At 41.4% G+C, this 21296-nt stretch overlaps 1 protein-coding gene across 4 annotated transcripts in view; it reads left to right on the forward strand.

Annotated features, from left to right (window-relative positions):
• The first annotated feature begins 13698 nt into the window (after positions 1-13698).
• Positions 13699-21296, forward strand: part of LOC147632410 (katanin p80 WD40 repeat-containing subunit B1 homolog KTN80.4-like) — a 71325-nt gene continuing 63727 nt past the window's right edge. For 3 of the 4 annotated variants that reach the window (XM_086807220.1, XM_086807222.1, XM_086807223.1), the window contains exons 1-5: positions 13709-14102; positions 14349-14479; positions 14627-14744; positions 14847-15073; positions 15365-15467. In XM_086807220.1, the coding sequence (XP_086663346.1) occupies positions 14081-14102; positions 14349-14479; positions 14627-14744; positions 14847-15073; positions 15365-15467 (601 nt within the window). In that variant the 5' untranslated portion in view covers positions 13709-14080. Of the gene's footprint in view, positions 14103-14348; positions 14480-14626; positions 14745-14846; positions 15074-15364; positions 15468-21296 lie in introns of all 4 variants that reach the window. The other variant, XM_086807221.1, reaches the window with a different exon arrangement.

Genomic DNA, 21296 nt, shown 5'->3' on the forward strand with positions numbered 1-21296 from the left:
TAACATGAAAAGAAGCTCCTGAATCCAAGATCCAATCCTGGGAATGTGCGTCATCCTGTGTATTCAACAGTTCAGATACAGATAGACATGACATAAGAAGAACATCATTGTCACAATCCTAAGTGATAGCATTAGTGTGACAGCATTAATCTCCTCAATCTTCACCGTGCTCTTATTCTTCTGGGTCTCTGCCTTATTGCTGGCATTGTTGTCATCATTTCTCTTCTCCTTTTGCTCCCTCTTCTAGGCAAAGCAATCTCGCTTGATGTGGCCCTTCTTGCCATAGTGATGACATTTAATGTCTTTACGGCTTTTTGACTTACTGTGTGACCTTCCTCTTTCATTGGGCTTCCCCCTAAACTGTTTCCTTCCTCTTTCAACATTGAGAGCTACATCCTACTTGCCATGATCCATGGACTCTTAATCTCTTCTACAAGTAGAGTACCCACAACGTCAGTGAAATTCAAAACTCCACCAGGGGCAGAGTTATTGATGGCAGTGTGGAATGTATCCCATGATGAGGGCAACGAACACAGGAGGAATATTGCCTTCATCTTCACATCAAAAGGTCAGCTTCATCATGGGATACAGTATCAACTGCACTGGCAACAACCACTATCACTAGTCACAGCTCAAGTGCATTCACCCTTCACCAAGCAGGGAAAAGCTGATCAATATGCATTAACTGATAACATCAATCAAAATGCATCCAGTATCTCTACATAATCACTGCCAAAATAGCATGATCACTGGCATGTGTCACTCTGCCCCACTGCCAAAAAACATATGTGACTTGACAATGCACAATAAACCCTTGGACTGAAGATAGTTCCCAATTTACTATTTCCAATTTACTGTTTTGCAAGAGTAAATTCCTGCAACAAAACCTCACTTGCCACTTTGGTTACCGAGCTCTTGGGAACTTTGTTGAGGTGGAAAGCTGTACACAAAAGCTCCAGAAGCAACCAGATTTGTGGGTTGTTCTATCATGAGCTTCCACAAAAGCTTTTTAGCTTTTCACAGCCCACTTTCTTGCTGTCAGCCCATGCCTCCTTGCTACATATGATCATGGGACTAGCACGCTTCTGATTGAGTAGATAGTGAGATTGCCATCGAATACATGACTATAGATAAACAACTAATCAAATTTGAAAATAGGCAACAAATTCAGACTTCATAACTACTTCAGTTGTGTCTCCTTGCTGAATACGATCAGCCGATTATAACAGCAGCAGGAACTTCATTTAAAAAAACCTTCAAATCCTAAGATGATGCGAAAGGCTGCTTCCTTGGATAGAACTCAATCTACTGTCCTTCCTTGGGTTCCCCTTCACTGAGCTTTCTCCCTGAACTCATTGACTGTTCATGCAGCAAACGATGATGCTGTTGATGGAGCCTCTGGACTACGTGATTATTCTATGTTGCTGCAAGCTGTGTGTGGCAGAACTAAGTGCAGCAAATGACCAATACTTCTCTTGACCTAGAAGAGTAATAGAGAATTAACCTGCAAACAGCTGGGCATCCCACAGAGAATCAACTTGGAAGATGAAGAGCCTATGTCCAATTCTCAGAATGCCAATGAAGCCAATGTCTCTTCCTCTCTTGGCACCTTGGATGAAACCAAAGCTCTAATACTAGTTGAGAGAGCAACGAAAGCAGGATGCGAGAGAGAGAGAGAGAGAGAGAGAGAGAGAGAGAGAGAGAGAGAGAGACTCAAACACAGAATGTGGTGGGTGCAAAATCACCCTTATCTTCTAATAAGTCTTATAATATATGTTTGAGTATACATGTGTATATAACCGGAGTTAGGCACAGGGGCCTTTAACCCCACAGATGGCTAGCTTATAACAATCATCAAGCAATGTTGGTTTAGCCAACAACAAGTAGTCTTGCATTTAAGTATCCATAACTCCCTTGTGGAAGCATCATAGCAATTTCTCATGTGTCAACCTTTCCCTAGGTTTACACCTGGATTTTAGGTTCTTTAGATGAGAGATATAGTCTCGCATCGCCTCATGCTCCTCTTTCTTGATGTTATACAATTGACCAACATGGCTCCATTTATCTCCATTTCATGCAAAAACTGCGTACAAACACACTCTTAAGTCGTGTGAAGGTAATCCTATCTTCTGGCTTAAGAAATTGATACCACTGATGTGCTTTCCCCTCTAATGTAAGGGAAAGCACAAATATCTTTGTTTGGTCCTAATCAGTCCATGCATCTCGCACACTGATTTGAATATCTCCAAGTGTTGTATGCAATCGCCATCACCTAAAAACTTTGACATTAGTCATGCCACATGTTTGGGCTTGACTAGTGTTTCTCTTGTTTGTGGTGTCAGTGTACTACCTACTAGCAACGCCCCTTCCTATTTCTTCACCCATCCTTAATAGATATGTGGGTGTTGCAACTCCCATATGAGGGGCTACTCTTATTAGCTCCCTCGGAGTGGGGCTTCATATGCCATCATATCTGTCTCCCCTACCTCAGCCTTTTGTGGCTCCACCATGTCGATTCATATGAACCCTTGGGTCAACTGGTATTGGAATATTTTCCATTTTTCTATTTACACAATCATCCAAGACTACCCCTCCCAATCTCCCTCCTTGTTGAGCAGCACAAGCCTCTCATGTAGTCCTAGAATTCATGGGTCCATAGCATTGCATCTACTTTGGCCTTGGTGTAAATTTTATATGCATCACCTTGTAACAGTTCCTTATTTCTTCATAGAGGTGCTGCGAGAGCGGCAAAGTCATCCCGAGGCTCCTCGAGAATAAGTTCTAGGGTGGCATACCCTTTTCCACTACTAGTTCAACTTCTTTAGCACTAACTCGTAGTACGACCGAGTTCTCATCATTCCTCAATCCCCTAAGATTAATGGAATCCTCTCCACAACTTGCTATATCATAAGCATGCCTCTCAGCCAACTACCTGTGGAGGTCTAAGTAGGTATTTTCTTGTTTATGCCTTCTAATTTGGGCTTGTTCTTCTATCAAGTTTTCCTCAATCTCTAGCTCTCTAGAAGTGGGAAAATTAACTACCCCTATTATTTGGGTTCTCACAGGAACCCTTCGTACATGTACCAAGAATGTAGCTCTCTCGTTTCAACTCTCTCTCTCTCTCTCTCTCTCTCTCTCTCTCTCTCTCTCTCTCAACACCATAGACAATCAAGAAAGCAAGGAGATAAGACTAAACTCAATTGGCACAAAGGGGAATTGTGTCTTTCATTATGAGAATAGTGTTATTTATACATCTGGCCCTTATTCACACTTGGGTGTCCAAAACTTAATAAAATATGGACTCAAAAGTTATAAATTACATGGTTTTATGGCATATCTAGCTATTCTCATAATTATTACCTTTATAGTGCCATTACATGACACCTATTATGCTCTCTCTCATGTGTAATGGAGAGATGGTAGGTTAACAAAGATACTATAAGGAGTGAACCTTTACTAGATTATAACTAGTAAAGGGTATTTATGATGGTATTCTTAGAATAGATTGTCTAAATTTAAAGCAAAAGGTGCCTCCATCACATCCACTCTGAGAGTGGAGAAATCTCATTTAAGGATGCTAAAAACAAAGAGGGAGTGGCTTTAGGGAGGAGGACTGGTAGACCCAGCTTACAAAAGCTAATACAAGGTAGTAAGTTACAGAAGGGTCAGAGTTGATATAGAGCTCAAGAAATAACTTTGACTAATGTTAGAGCAAGGTTTTATCAAGCCAAGTGTATCACCTTGGGGAGCCCTGGTCCTATTTGTGCAACCTCATTTCCACTTACATCAGCCCCAATAGCATCTTTTTTAGTAGTATACCATCTACTCATCTCATCAAATACATCCGTGCTTACCCTCAATTCACATGTATCAGGATTATAACATCTATATCTCTTTTGCTCAAGGGAATACCCAATAACCACACAATTTTTTACTTTTGGATCCAGCTTCGTATGCAACCCATCTGGCACATGCACATAGGTAATACATCCAAAAACTTTCCATTGAGACAAATCAAGGTTCTTGCCCACTAAATTTCTCCTCTGGCGTCACATCATGTAAGGCTGCACAGTAGGAGTCCTGTTCATGATACAAATTGTTGTAAAAACAGCTTCAACCCAATAGCTATGCAGCATATTCTTCTTTGTCACTCATCAATGCTCGTGCTATCTCTGTAATGTGCATGTTTCTCCGCTGAGCAACTCCATTTTGCTACAGAGTGTATCTACATGTAAACTGTCTCTGAATGCCATTCTTCCGCAAGAAATCAGAGAACTCATTGGAGAAGTATTCTTCCCCTCCATTTGACCTTAGGCACTTCACATGCTTTCCTATCCGTTTTTCACCCATCACTCTAAAATTTTAAAAATGAGTGAAAACTTCACTCTTCTCTTTCATGAAATACACCCACACTTTCCTCGTGTGGTCATCAATGAATGTTACATAGTACCTGCAGCCACCCATAGACATAGTCTTCGTAGGACCCCATACATCTAAATCCAGAACATCTAGTACATTCCTCCTCACATTCCAATCATCTGGAAATGCATGCTTTGTCCGCTTCCCAAATTTACATGCTTCATAAATTTTCTACATACCATCAACTTTTAAACTTAGGCAGCCCTATCACAATTTCCTTAATCTGCATAGACTTCATTATCTACACATTTACATGACCAATTCTTTTATGCCATATGTCTGTATCTGCAAACAATTCCTAATCCATTTGCAAACATTACAGCACTCGCATCAGGCATATTTACATTCAGTGTAAAAATTCACCTTACCATCCTGCATAGACAATGGCACATCTCCAACATGGGCAATCGGATGAGCAATGCTATCCCCTGTTTCAACAAAACCTGGTCTCTTTCAAGACTCTTCATTTCCTTGAACCACTCACCATGAATTATCATGTGGTCCAAAGCACTGGAATCAACATACCATACATCATCCTTACATGCTGCTACATCATTTCCAGACACAACATTAACTATGTGTTGCATAACAAACAACCTCTCATTATCCTAATTATTTCTCATGGAGAACGGATAGTTATTTTACTACACTTTTCCATTTTACATGTCATTTTGCTTCTAATAGCAATCCGCCTACACATGTCCAAGCTTTCCACAGTAAAAATAGCCTCGTGTATCATTATGATGCCTTTGCCAATTACCATGACCTCTTTTACTCCCCCTGCCTCTAAATTGGCCTCTTTCACCTGTGTGTTGTTGTTGTGATTCATGGGACTGTTGATGCTGTTTTGTTGCTGACCATAATTTCGACTACCTGTTCAGCCACCACCTTGGCCACGTCCATGACCTCTACTTCATCCTCTACTTGAACTTGTGTAGAAGGCATGTTGCTCTAAACTGTTTATGTTTTGTAAAGACTGTTGATCTTCACCCAAATTCTTCTCTTCAATGATCAGCATCATTGACACCAAATCTGTGAAGTAGGGAATGTTCTCCTGAGTCTAAATAGATGTCTTGAATGCCTTGTATTGTGGCCCAAGACCACATAGACATACTTATCATCATCATCAACAACAGAAACACCAATATTTGCTAGGGATTCCACAATGCCCTTGATCTTCAAGGCATAATCATTCACAAACACGTTTTTCTTCTCCACAGTATGAAGCACATTCTTTAACTGAATCTTTGCTTGGTGTTAGTTTCATACAGCTTCACCAAGGTGTCCCATGCCTCCTTGGGTGACTTGGCATCCTGTATATGCCCAATCATGGTGTCATGTATGCTAATAGAAAGCCAATACATGACTTTTCTTGCTCCTTGATTCTAATCCTTATATTCTTTTACATCTGCAGCAGTTGGATTAATCTCTAGTATCTATGGTGCCTCCTCATGTTCACCTTCAATGTAGTCCCAACAGCCTTTTCCCATTAGGAAATTTGTTAATCTAAACCTCCAAGCATGGAAGTTATTCTTGTCAAGCTTTTCTGTACAATCTGGTTAATTCCATCATTCGACATCTTGTCTGCAACACAAACTCACCAAAAACAACAGTTTGTTTGACCTCCACAAATTGTTGTATTCTTTGCAGCGGTACTATACTGTACCCAAACTGTCACAACCAGTGACCTCAATTGGCATACATACACCCAATGGCAACTATAAGACCTTTTTGCAGTACACATAGGGTCTACACAACCAATTACCCTTCCTACAATATGAAAAATAGAATTCTACAGAGAATCGAAACTTACCCGTAGTGCCTGTGATGAACGCTTGTGAACTGATGAAAAACAGAGATCTAGACACGCCTGAAACGCGTTTTTGGCTTGAAAAAATATGTTTAAATGGCAATATAGTTGCCCTTAAGCTTCGCTCCCACGAAGAAAGCTCCTCAATCGGAGTTTGTTTGTCGATGCCTCCCAAAGAGCTCCCGACAAGGGTGTAGTAGCCAACACAAAGGGGGGCATACGTTGCTTTAGTGTTGGTGAACATCATGAAGACTATTGGAGCAATCATTCAATGGAAGTGTTTGATGCAAAAAGTACGAGGTTTAAGGCAATCTATGATTGGCATTAATATATGCAATTGAACTTTTATGCTCATACACATTTGCATGGATGTATTGGATGCCCATGCTTATGACATGGACATGCCTACGTAAGGGCCATACTTGTATTGTTGGTTGATGAGATTTGGGATGTCTTTGGAGCTAAGTGGTGATGGAAAAGAGCATGAGTCCATGCTAAGTGATATATGGCATTTTGAGTTCATGCAATCAATCTTGTAAGCAAAGCTACCGATCCTTTCAAGCATTCTATGCAAGTTCCACACACACATTGTACTCACATTTCCTTCTAGAATCTAGATCGTGTGAGGGTGCCCTTGGCATATTGGAGGAGAGGCCAAGGGTAACATGTGTCTTGAATCCATCTATCTGTGAGTGCCTTGGAAAAGCGGATAGATGGAGGATTAGGTACATAGAGGTAAAGAAATGACCTCAACCCTTACCTCGGACATAAACTTGGTACGGGGATGAGAAGTGCTTGGCCAAGAGATCGGCAAGCATTGACGCGCTTCTTCGAAAACAATGAATCAAAGATCAACAACAAGTGAAAATGGCAAAGTGATGCATTTGGGGCACTTGTTGACACATGGATTGAGTTGGATCTTGCATAGTATGGCCATTGGTGAACATTACTTGGGGATTGATTTGAGATTTGCATCAAACTGTGGGGAGACTATGCCACAATTTGGGCGGTTTTCCCTATACTTTGTAGTACACAAAAAGTCAATTTAGTCTAGAATGGCACAAAATGTTACAAGGGTGTTTTGGGGACCTAGAATCACTTCCTAAGATGCTCCTACCAAGCCGTTAAACACTTGATTTGGTCGCCATTTAAGGGGTCAAAAAGGGTAATTATTAACTAGCTGAAAACCCTAGTTCAGTCAATAAAGATGTAGGCTGAATTAGAGATCTTAGCACAGCTTGGAAGTACTCTCTTAGAGCTACCATTCAAGCTAGCAAAAGCACTTCATTATGAGTTTGTTTGGGCAGTCAACCAACATAGTTGACTTTTTCACAAAAGTCAAATTAGAGAGTACTTGTCCTTTGACTAAAGTCAAACATCTCATATGGTTGTTAGTACTCCTCAAGAGCTTCCCATTGAGCTATAGATCGTTCCATTTGGATCACTTGTTGGAGATTTATGGTTATTTCTCTATTTTCAGTTGTAAATCATAAAATTCAAAACAGAGAGCCATAGGGATTCTCGAACCAGAGATCCAGGGTGGCAAGTGCATTCTTCTTATCATTACCAGCGCAGCAAGCTAAAGGCCATTGAATTTTGATTTCATTTGGTCAATTAGGGATTCTCGAACCAGAGATCCAAGGTGGCAAGTACATTCTTCCTATCATTACTAGCGCGGCAAGCTAAAGGCCATTGAATTTTGATTTCATTTGGTCAATTTACGCCTAAATTGATAATTTTGGTAGTTTTTAGCCATTTACATGAGGGTATAAAACCCTAATTCAGTCTGAGGCATATTGAGTTAATCTAAAGTTTTGATCAAGTAGGTTGAATCCTTGCTACTAAGATTTACAACCAACGAGCTCTTGGTTCCATCAATCAGATTTTGGAAGGTCGAGATACCACTATTTATGTACTTACATCCATAACTTTGGGCGATGCAGTGATGCATACTCCTTATAGGTGGAGCAAAGTTTATGAGAAAATGGATTACTCTATGGGAAATGCTCATGCTTTGTAGATCTATTAACATCCACAAATGTGTTTGCAATTTAGCTTCAAGACAATGTATTATGCAAGTTGGCTGCCCAAGAGAATGAGTTGTTGTTTGATGGCAATGTGAGATTGGCCTTTGAAATGGAAGAGTGGATATGGCGATGGAATAGATATTTTTATCTATGAAGTGTTGACAAGCACCTAAATGCCAAAAAGATCGAACAAGTGGGTTCTTTCCTTGTTTGTCATGCAAAGGATTGGAATGAAAAGAAGTTTTGGTATCTCTCCTTCATTCATGATCATGGGAAGATTTTGCATACTTCGCAAAACCTTTCTCTCCCATTTTCCTTTTAAAAAAAACTCCTTTCACATGCATGCAATTGGTCAATATGAAATTTAAAAAAAGACATTCCATACCCAAATTCCCATGCCCAAGTTCCCATTTGTCTAATTTGCTCAATTTTCAAAGCTTTAATGCACTCAACATCACCATAGCTTGGGTTCATAACATCAAACATGAAACATTATCCATGCTTGCACCAAATTCTTCAAGAAAATGTTGAGGAAGGATCAAGAAATGCAAAGTCCATGGCACAAGAAATCCAAACTATGCTTGAATAAAAAATTTCATGAAAATTTTGAGAAATTTCAAGAAAATCAAGAAACCATACCTTTTCTTGAAATTTTTGCAAGAAGTGAAAGAAAATGGATCAAATGTAATGCTTTAATACCAATGCAAGAAAGAAGAGAAAAGTGAGAAGAGAGAATGGAGAGATACACTCATCACACAGAGTACCTACCACATGTGCACTCTAGGGGAGCACCACCTTGCACTCATGAGGGAGTACCACCATGGAAGCTTGGGCATGCGAGCTCCAAGAACATGTAAAAGTGATAAGTCAAAAGTACAAAAGGTTGTCAATATCCATGTGCCCTATTTATTTTACCCCCCAAAGCCACATAAACCCATGTATATAAATGACCCTAAGCCCAAAGTGCTAGGCCCATTCCCCATGTGAATGTGCACCTAAGCCTCTACATTCAATCCTAATACAAAAAAAAAGATCCCACTACCTCGTGTAACTTGTTACATGATGAGTGATTAAAATTTGTTTATATAATTATGGGCTACGATTTGACGTAATGGTATGGCACTCAACAAATTCAAGTGTGCATGCGAAAACAATATTGGTAATGGTATGTCATAAAACAAATCCAAGTGTGCATGCGAAAACAATATTGGTAATGGTATGTCATGCAACAAATTCAAGTGTGCATGAGGAAACAATATTGGTAATGGTATATCTTGTGAAAAGCATTCCTTTACCATCACACCCACATGCCCTTCAATAATAGGCATTTTGGGGATGGTTTGCAGGCATGGTTTGCATGAGTAACCCATATCCAACTTTTCAATGGCTAGGCATCATTCAAACATCATCACCTCTCACAAAATCCTAATACAAAAAAAATATCCCACTACCTCATGTAACTTGTCGCATGAGGTAATTAAAACTTGTTTATGTAATTTTGGGCTATGATTCGACGTGATTTATTGATCTGTATCATTTTGCAATTTATTTAACTTGCTTCCATGGGTGTTACACCTCGTCTCCACGTGTGATCCACCTCATATGCATGTCTCAATTCCATCTCCACCTCAACCCCCATCACCATGGAAACAAAAGAGAAAAAGCAAATGGCCATGTGTGCAGAATTCTTATTTTAAGTATTGTAATGCAATGAGAGAGAGAGAGAGAGAGAGAGAGAGAGAGAGAGAGAGAGAGAGAGAGAGAGAGAGAGGATGAAATATAAGAGAGATAAGGGAAGGAGAGAAATTATAGACCGAGAGAAGAGAAAGAGTAGAGAGAAAGGAGGACGCAAAAGATTAGAGAGATTAGGGAAGGAGAGAGATCGGAGACCACAAGAGAAGAGAAAGAGTAGAGAGATCAGGGAAGGAGAGATATTGGAGACCAAAAGAGAAGAGAAAGAGTAGAGTGAAAGACTGATCGAGGAAATAAGCTCCCTGAAAAGGTCGCTTAGAAAATCTCACTCTATGCCCACTCGGAGCAAATACTATGCCATTGAAGAAAAACAAGCACCAATTAATCCCTTCCTACTAGGTTCTCACGTTGTAGCATTACTTCTTTGCATTTAAACCTCGTGCCACACTACAAAAAAATAAATAAATCCAAGTAGCCAATTTATTTCACACTTACCATTGTTTTGTGGAAAAAGTAGTTTTGTTACATCCAAGATCTAGATTTGATTTCATCTGGTAGCTCCCACTCAAAGGTTGGCTTCTCTTAATTGCTCTTAGCATTAGCTTAAGTGACTCAAATATTTACGAAGAAAATCATGACCTCGACTCTTAGAGATTGACAAAGTGAGCATTTTAATGTATAAAATAACTTCATAATATACCATGTGCCCCTCACTTAAAAAACTCAAATCCTATATTTATGGTAGACTATTACAAGGCCTCTGTTGAGTGAGGTTGATAGAACAAAAAAAACTAGAACCACTTATAAAGCTAATGCATTACATTGGACCCTCAAACCTTGTTTCAAAGTAGGTAACATGATATCTGAGCTTTATTTTAATGAAATATGAAAGTGTCCTTACATCACCCTTTCCTGATTGGCCCAGTCTTTTTAAACATTTTATATTACATCACCACCAAAGTCTCTTTTATAGTAATTTAATCACTTATGCAACCCCTTAAAAACATGTTTGAACCTCATTGTATGGAGACATGGGACTTGTGATGGTGTTCAAGTATACTTGTTAATTTTTTAATATCACTTTCCTCCTTACATCCTTTTCATTTCAACAATCAGGTGTTTATCATTATTATCTGTGCTCATGTAGATATGCAAGGTTAGCTCACATGTTTAAACTACTGCACCTTATGCTAGGCTTTTGCATTGGCTAGGTTTTTTTTAACTAATTCTCAACTTCACTCTCTAGATCTATCTAGCCATAGATCTCAACTACTAATTGCTTGTGAGCCATTTGTAGATTTATGTTTAATATGGATAGCAATATGTGACTTGCACAAATAAGTAAAATCCTTTAGTACCAAAAGACAACTGTGATTTGAAGAGTTGGCTATGCCCTTTCTTTGTGAATTAAAAAAAGCTTTATTCTAGACCCTAAGCAACTTTTCAACAATCTTAAAAGAGATATAAATAGTTAATCATTTGTTCCATTGACTATATGCCAAGTTGGCAAACCTCTTATGTAGTTCTATGCCTTCTTCTCATCTCGTTTAATGGTGTCAATGTCACCAACCTGCACTTCTTGTTTTGTTAATATATATGACCATTTTTCCTATATAATTACCCCACTCTACGCCTTATAGTAAGATGATAAATACGTTGCCTACACTAATGATTGGCATAACATTATCCAAATGGCACATTTATGTATGTGAACAAGTATGAATTTAACATTTATTTGTGTGCATGCTAATGTGTGTAATTTTGATCTTCTCATTCTTCTTCTTCTTCTTCTTCTTCTTCTCTCTCTCTCTCTCTTCTTCTCTCTCTCTCTCTCTCTCTCTCTCTCTCTCTCTGTCTCTCTCTCTCTGTCTCTCTCTCTCTCTCTCTCTCTGTCTCTCTCTCTCTGTCTCTCTCTCTGTCTCTCTCACACACACACACACACACACACACACAACAAACACAACTGATTTAAGAAAAGATGATACTCTAAGTCTTGAGCAATATATACGTTTAAAGACATGACCATCTACGGAGAATAGTGGAGCTCACTTAGACACCACTTAGAGAACAAGGAGCAAACCTACAAAGGTTTGTAATATGTTAAAAGGAATGATAAAGGCAATGCATTGAGAGGGACACAATTTTATTAGTGTTAATGTGAAGGGTCATAATGGTTCAAGCTACCAAGTCACTACCTAACAATTTAGTGCATCTATAGGACCATAACTTAAACAATGCATTAAAAGGAAAAGGAATGAATTACTAGGAGGAGATTATAAATATCTCCTAAATAGATGAAACATCCTTGCTTCACATACAAGAATGCTTCACTCTCTTGCTTCACATGCTAAAATGATTTTTACTAACAAAGGGACGATTGATGGGCATAATAATGAGATCACAGACATGGGAAATGACTTCTACATCAGTGGAATATAGAAATTCACTAATGATTTCAACAATCTTAGATGGAGGATTGGGAATAAACTCATTACAAAAGGATCAATACACAAAGTGAGTTTGACTACCTTACCAAGTTGGCTAATTGAGCAAGGGTAAAATCCTTAGGGTTGACGAGGTACCTTTCAATTTAAATAGCAAGCCTCTAATTGTAATTTTGGTCCTACCCAAGTCATCGATATAGTCTTAGGCAAGCCACGATTGAGAATGGCAAAAGCGATTCATGATTGTGGTGCCAGAAGAAAGCACCTTTAGAATCATGATGATGCCATCAACATTAATTATTATACTTTGGCAATAAAGTCCAAAGTGCTTAAAGAACTTGACTTAGCTTCAGGCACATTTGAAAGGACCCATAAAGTGCTAGTGACTAAGAGACACATCCTCATAGTGAAAGGAGCCCATAAATTGGATGCTTGAATTGGCTAAAATAGATGGCCCTTGCATCTATTATCATGGCTGCTTATAGAAGATAGAAACTTCTTGTAGCCACTTAAGAAAGCATGTAACCCTCGAGATTGAAGTAACTATGGTATAATTAGATGAGAGGTTTGGCACTTTGAACCACACCAGCAGTTGATCCCTTCCACATAGATCTAGTAGTAGGCACAATGGCAAGCGATGATGATCATGTTCACGCAAGCAACGGAGGCTCGATAGAAGATTGAACCCAACTTCACAAAGGCTTGCTATGTTTAGGGCCACCACAAATTGGGTATCCCTCAGAGGCCGCCCTACTTTTAAACTCTGTCTATATGCTTATTCTGTTAATGAATGTTATTTTGCGGAGGACAGAAATTGTGAAGTGGGCCATATGAACACCAACGTCCTCATGCTACGAGGCTTGGTTTTGAGCAATGAAAGAACCCCTTGCCATGGCATGTTGGGTTAATGAAAGTTGTAAAGTGTGCCCAATTTAGAGGGGCTCTCTAAAGCCACGACACATTGAAAAACCGGCAAATGGTTCTCACTTGATGATCTAGACTCAAAGGGGGTGGGGTGCTCCACAAAAGGAGACCCTATTTGGGCTCTCACCTTTCTCTTCAGTCGGTTGCTAGAGATCAAATACTCTCAATAAAAGCAAGCCACCCATGTGGGGTCAGGGGTGTGAACTGTCTTTTAGCATCCCATGATGGCCTTTTGTTGGTTTATTGTTCAACTCAAATTTCAGTGAGTATTCAAAATGAAGGGGTGGGGTCAAGTGGTTGGTTAGGTACTCAAAAGTGACCTCAAAAAACGGCGACAGTGTTGACGTGGCATAAAAACCTTTGGATTAAACCAATAAAACATATCATGAATCGGAGTTGAACATAAATTTCACGTCCGTCTGTCCTTGCGTCTCTCTCATACACACTGCTCTCTCTGGTTGCGTCTCTCTCGCATTCCCCAGATCTGCTCTCCTTTGTTCTCACTGTGTTTTCCCTTTGCAGAGCTGGTCTCTTCTAGGGTTAGGGTCTTGGTGCCCTGGCTCCCTTCTACCATCATTTCGATTCGGGTTAGGGTTGCGTTTTCTGTTACCTTTCCTCGGGTCTTCTTACATCAGGGGTAGGGTTTCGGTGCCCTGGACCTCTTCTTCTTCCGGCATTAGGGTTAGGGTTCCGGTACCCTGGCTCCCTCGGGGTCCGTCGATCGCCGCGACACTGCTCCGTCGCCTACACAAGCGACGAGCACCATGAAGCGGGCTTACAAACTCCGTATCCTACATCTGGCAAACTTTCTGGTAGTTTACTGTTCCTTCAGTCCACATTTTGATTTTTGCTTGCTTGCAGAGTGATTCTTGCTTCTCCGTGGATCCACTGGTACGTCATGAGCATCCCTATATGTGGTGCCACACGTTTGCTAGTAAGCGATGAATGTGTGTTACTGGCATTAGGAATTATTGCTGTGATTAGCATACAAATTTTTGATGTGTTATGCGATTCCTTCACCTACTTCCCCAGAGGAGTTTGTTGCTCATGCAACCAATGTCAATTGCTTGAAAATTGGCAAAAAAACATCGAGGGTGCTTGTCACTGGGGGAGAAGATCATAAAGTTAACATGTGGGCTATCGGCAGACCGAATGCTATCATGGTAAGTCTCCAGTATTTTACACTCCAATTAGAAACTGGCATAGCACATTCTGCCTCTCGAGGGCATCCTTGCTTCGGATATCATCGACAAAGGAACATTGCCTGATAAACCTTCCTGTTTTGTGTTTTGGACGACCATTTTCTTCAGAGTTTGTCTGGACACTCAAGTGCCGTGGAGTCTGTTACCTTTGATACCGCAGAAGCTTTGGTTGCAGCAGGAGCAGCAAGTGGAACAATCAAGCTATGGGATCTTGAAGAAGCAAAAAGTAAGTGCTATCAACCAACATTGGCTCGGTTATTTGATATGGAACATGCCATGATATGCCTATTTCTAATCATGGTGGGATTTGTTTTGAACATCTTTGCAGTTGTGAGAACCCTAACTGGTCACCGATCCAATTGTATAGCAGTGGATTTCCATCCATTTGGAGAGTTTTTTGCCTCTGGTTCACTTGATACAAATCTTAAAATTTGGGACATTAGACGGAAGGGCTGCATCCACACATACAAGGGGCATACTCGTGGTGTGAATGCAATCAAGTTTAGCCCTGATGGCCGTTGGGTGGTGTCTGGCGGAGAGGATAACATCGTTAAAGTGCGCTATCTTTTTTGACCTTTGGTGTATGTGTAGAATGTGCATGTTCTCCTGTTAGTTTTGTCAAATGCAAGTTGCAGTGATAGGTTTTAGAGCTAATACATCATACCTTGTTTGAATTTGTCCACTTTGCATGTGTTAACATATAAACTGCAAGACTCTAAGCTTAGGTTTTGTTCTTGAGCTCTTTAACTTGGCACTTGTGATGAAGGTGCAGGTGTTAACAAGGAAGAGGCAACTTTTATTTGCAGTTTGCTTTTTATTGATTTGTTTTAACTTACGTGATTCCAGCTTTGGGATTTAACTGCTGGCAAGCTCATGCATGACTTCAAGTGTCATGAAGGGCAGATCCTATGCTTGGATTTCCATCCGCATGAATTTCTGCTTGCAACAGGTGATTCTGAAATCTTATGCATTTTGTAATGGAGACTGGTCAAAAGAAAGTAAAATTCTCAAGCTAGTGTACGATTTGTATTTGTACAAAGTATGTTTACATTATTTTCTATTTGAGGCTATGGTTGAAAGCATGTGCATGCCTTTTTAACTTAAATATTTCCTCATTTTACATAGGGGTTATCAGGCAACAGCTGTGGGACATCAAACTTTCAAAGAAACTGCATCAATAGCAATGGAGATCCATGCCGTGCTAGTTTGCAATTCTGGCACATGTTGTCATCGGCACTTGGTTGGCCATTGGAGGGTAGCTGGCATAGTGCGTGTGTTGCAGCCATAGTCACAGGAAACGACCGTTTCAGTCCCTAGAAACACGTTTCCCCATCCGTTTCCATGGCCGTTTCTCATTTCTCAAGTGTAGACGGTGCGAGGCCTTCTTGCTGCGGATGAGAGAATGCATGCCACTAGCGTTCCAGGATCACGCACAGGCTCATGCACAACACTGGTGCTCCCGTACTAGTGCCCAGCTCTCTCAACCAACGGTGAAACCAAAAAGCACTATTCTTCGTAGCACTAGCACCCAAGGTCACTCTTGGACATGAATAAGCTTGGTAGCACATGAAATATCAGTTTTGGGAAGCATCAACAAGAGCTACACTCCACCAGGTAGACACCAAAATCAGCGACGAGTAGTGTTAGAAACATAGTTGTCACGGTACGAAAATGTGATACCGTACGGGAATTTTTGGTATGATATGAAATTTTCGGATATCGTACGAGAAAATATAGTTTTTTTTGTTTTTTGTTTTTTCACTTACAACCTATGGAGCTTCAAGCTTGAATGTGAGGGAAGGTTGGGGGGGGAAGGGGAGTCTACAATGCTTGAGGAATTAGAACATGGATATGTGTTTCTCCCAGTTGGATCTCTCGATTGTCTCCAAAAAAGAACCCGAACGGGTAATGCAATACCAAAGGTCTCCCAGTGTAGTGTTTATGACTAAGGGACCATCCTTGCACAAATACGAGTAGTGCATCTAGGGTGATAGGTTTAGGGACTCCTCTAGATCAAAATGGCCATGTCCAAATCTTCTCCCTCATACATAACTTGAGAATCTGATTGTCTAGCCTACCTAGCTATACCAAGGATCTACAAGTGATGTAGCAAGATTCTCTCATCCTACCAATCAAGTGTACACTACCAGTCTACCTTGCCAGATTTTTTAGGTCTCTTAACAACCCCATATGGAATACTGAGTGGACACGAAAGTTGCGAAGTATTGTGGGCATTTGGGATCTTCGTTAAGCAGGGTTTTTATATATTTTTTAAAACATTTGGATTTTTTTTTTCAAAGTGGGGGGGGGGGGAACTCGTACGTACGATATCGTACGGTACCGTACGAACTGTATGGTACGAATGGGTTCGTACCAGTACGAGAAACAACTATGGTTAGGAAGAAGATTGTGACCAACAACAACAAACAAGAATATTCAAGTTGTTTTACAAATTTCAAGGTGTCAGAAATGCTCAAAAAATGGATTTTAGGGTTTTCAATAGTAGATTAGGGTTTCTAAAAGGTCGTTCAGCATGTCTGTACATGTACGCATGTATCCATACATGTCCATATAGTATGAATTAGGGTTTCGTACAGGTTGGCTAGCAAATGGGGGGTGCTTGGGTGTAGGAGAGAATGCTAGTCCCCTTGCCTAGCTCACACAATGGAGAAAGAGAGAAGGGAATGAGTTCTGTATGCTAACTTGTCATCCTTGGGCCACTTGGGGCCAACCCCACTCACTTAAGTGTGTGTGGGTGCCCATGAGTAGTGCCTACATCTTTCTACGCACTTTTTAAAATTTGGGCCCTAGGCACCTCTTATAAATTGGGCTCCTTGGTTTTAATGAAGTGTGAACCTGTTAGGTTGTTGTTAGTATTCATGGTGCCAGGATGGAGCATATGGAGAGTTTAGGGTTTGCTAAAAGGCTATCGTGGATGGAGGATAGGCATGGTAAAGAGAGATAAAGAAAGAAAGAAAGTTATATTAACGTCTACAAAAGGTCAAAATGACCTATGAGACCAGAAGGATTATGTCATTTCCATGGAATACATCATCATGGGTACTAAAATGAAACAAAATGACATAGCTAAATGCTAAAGCTGAGATGCTAGGGCTGATCCATGTACAAAGAGCATAAGTCATCCACGGAGAGAGAGAGAGAGAGAGAGAGAGAGAGAGAGAGAGAGAGAGATGTGACAAAGCTCAAGAGATAAAGATTGCACAACTCAAATGATACTCCATGTTATTAAAATCACCCAAGTACATACTTTTATAGGCATCAAGCCTTATCTTTTGACCAAATTTAAATAATACCCAACCAACCCCCCTTCGGAGTGATAAAGGTGATGCTTGACAAACCTTCATTAGCCACAGCAATATGGACACTAAACTGCAATCATGTGATACAAAAGAACAAAGACAAAACCCCCCTTGCTCTAAGCAAGGGTAAAGAGGGAACAATGGAGCATTACAAAAAGGAAACACAAATATTTAATTTAGATTTTGGGGGACTTCTTGGGCAGATAATCCACGACTCAAACATAATAATAAAAAGATAATTTTGGAAGTTTAAAAACTTCCTCTTGTTGGAGTAGCGCCGTCCAATAGCTCCACGTGGAGGTTGATTGTCCCATAGTTGAAGTGAGTGGTTGGGCATAAGACATAGGGCTCACACGCTGGTTAATATCTCCCACAATTTTAATTGTGGTTGTATGGATTTGAGTGTGGGGGAAGATCTTGTTAGTAGTCATCTCGTCTATACCTTAGGGAGTGAGGGTCTCTGTTGTGGGTGTGCCTGCCCGGTTAGGAGTTTTCACCATTTTTCCTCATTGTCCATGTTTTTCCCTGTTTTTTTGGTCGTGGGGGGCTGTACTGTGCTCGCCGACCCGATTTGTTCATTGGCCGATCTGATCATGTGCTGGCCGATTGGGATTTATCCAATCATGTGTTGCTGTTAGCTTGTTTTGCTCTGGCTGACCAGCAGCCTAGGGTGGTATACCCTTGCCCCCGACACCATTGTTGTACCGGATCATGTGTATATAGTGGAGTTTATACAGCTTCTCTCTCTCCTATAGTTCTGCGTTTTTTTCTCACAGTAGTTTGTCTCATTTCCGCTGCCCATTCCGACATGGTATCAGAGCCCCAGGTGGCTTGAAGCTTGGAGACTGTGAGAGCTTGAGGGTTTACTATTTTTTGGTGCTGATTAGGGAATTTTTGGGCTGTTCGGGATGTGGAGAAGTAGGTAGAAGGCGGCCATCATTATTGGACAGCCACCTTGCATAGCAGTTGTAGCCTCTTCTTCATTTTTTTTTCCCACCCACCCTCCCTTCACAAGACCTTGTGAACCCCCGAGATGGCAGATTTGCTCAAGATGGCTGAGAAGCATGTGAAGATCCCCACCCTCTCGACATGGACTGACTGTTGGACGGGACTAATTATGGCATCTGGAAGGTAATGATGGAGTCCGTCTTAGAATCTTATGATTTGGCTGATTTCATTGTGGTTGGAGTTCCAAGGCTAGAGTTGGAGGAGGAGGAGGAGCTTTCACTATCCACTAGGAAAGAGCGGGAGGCTTAGGCACAGTTGTGGGATCGTGTCAATGCTCGCGTTCTTTCATCTTCCTTAATTGCACACCCCAAGTGATCAATCACATCAAACACATGACGTTGGCCCAAGGGATTTGGCAGCACTTGGCTTCTTTGTACAATAGGGTATCACCCATGAAGAAGATTTCCTTGGAAGTGTAGATGCGAGTGATGAATCCTGCAAAGTCTTCGATGATGCGAGAGCACATCAACAAACTCCAGGCTCTTTAGCAGGAGGTGCTTTAGGCTGGGAAGGAGATATCTTCAGAGGATATGGTCATCACCTTGTTGTCTTATCTTGCTTCTCAATACTCAGCTTTCTATTCTTCTTTGATTACTAGTGGGAGGTTCAACACCATTACATGGGAGGAGCTTGTGCCGATGGTTTTGAACCAAGAAGAGTGGTTTATGAACCCTCCACAGGATGAAGATTCTGGGGCTTTGATTGGCCAGCGGTCGAAAGGCCGCAACAACAATAACAAGGGCAAAGAGAAGTCTTCACCGGCGAAGTCTTCTGAGAAGAAGCTCGACTCAGAGCATGATGCTCTGAAGGTGGAGGTGACCTGTAGGCTGAGACCGCTGTGGCCAGAAGGTTCACTATTGGAGGAAGTGTCCTCAGTGGAGCACCGAGAACGGTGCTTATTCCTCAGCTGCTGCAGCCGCCGCAAAGACTCCAGCTTTTGTGCACTTGGAGATTATGGACACTGGAGCTTCATCTTCTTCGCAGTTGGTCTCACCGCTAGGGATACTCGTGAGTGGATTCTCGATAGTGGTGCTTCCAGGCACATGACTCCTTCTCGAGAGTTATTACAGGATCTTCGACAGCAGACATATCACATCTTTATTGGTGACAAATATCCCGATTAACAGTGAGGGCAGATTGGAGATTATTCCCGATGGCAGAGGAGGGAAGCATTCCTCCCGGGTTCTTTATGTCCCATCTCTTGGCTTTCATCTTTTGTCAGTGCATGAGGTTTGCAAGATTGGCATGCGGGTGGAGTTTGATGAGTATTTTGTTGCTCTCTGGGACAAAGCAATTGGCCAGGTTGTTTGGGAAGGCAGAGTGGAGAATGGGATCTACAAACTCTCAGCACTCTCTTCTTTGACAGGTACTCAACTCGGTGATTTGTGGCATTTTCGATTTGGCCACTTGAATGTGGATGCGCTACGGCGGGCTTTCCGGGACCAGATGGTGGATGGCTTGTCAGATGTTGGCAGCAACCAGGGACACTGTAGTTCTTGCATTCGTGGTAAGCAGCACAGGGAGTCTTTTTTGAAGTAGGCTACTAGGTGGGCTTGGAAACCTTTGGAGTTGGTACACACTGACTTGTGTGGACCTATGGAGACCCATCTCCGAGAGGTTCCTTGTATTTTATGCTGCTTGTGGATGATTGTAGCAGGTTCACTTGGGTGTATTTTCTTTCCTAGAAGGACCCAGCCTTTGCTCGGTTCAAGGATTGGCATGTTATGGTGAAAAAGGAGTTTGGATTGTAGGTGAAGATGGTTCGGGCTGACAAAGGAGGAGAGTTTTCTTCTAATGCTTTTGTGCGGAACATGGCATCAAGTGGGAGCTGGTCAATACAAGGTCGCCTTCAGAGAATGGAGTAGTTGAACGTGAGAATGGGAGTGTGGACATGGCGAGGACGATATTGGAGCATCGTGATCTTTCTCGTCCACTTTGGGGAGGCTGTGGCTACGGCTTTCCATACCCTCAACCGATCTCCGACGACTTCAGTACCTAAGATGATTGCATATGAGGCTCATTTTGGCAAGAAACCAAATGTCTCCCATTTTCGTGTTTTTGGGAGTGATGCTTATGTTCACATTCCAAAGAAGAAGGGGGGGAAACTTGACTCAAAGTCCCAGAAGCTTGTTTTTGTGGGATATAACTTTCTTTCCAAAGGCCACAGGTTATATGACCCAGAGCGGAACGAGGTTGTTTTCATGAGAGATGTTGTCTTTGATGAGCATGTTCCAGTTTCCACTGTTGAGGAGCCACCACTTCTTGGAGAACTAGATGGGTACGAGGATGATTCCCAAGCTATTGTTCTAGCTAGCCAGCCTCAGTCAGTTGTAGAGGTTGAGCCCGAGGTTGGAGATGAGCCTTAGCAGCAGCAGCAGAAGGAGGCTCCGCGTTCTGTTCGAGTACCAAAGTGGTTGTTGGACACCATTCGGGGGTCAGGTGTTACGAAG

Source organism: Cibotium barometz, chromosome 13, assembly GCF_041138505.1.
Source record: "Cibotium barometz isolate CiBa-2024 chromosome 13, ASM4113850v1, whole genome shotgun sequence".
Taxonomy (NCBI): Eukaryota; Viridiplantae; Streptophyta; class Polypodiopsida; order Cyatheales; family Cibotiaceae; genus Cibotium; species Cibotium barometz.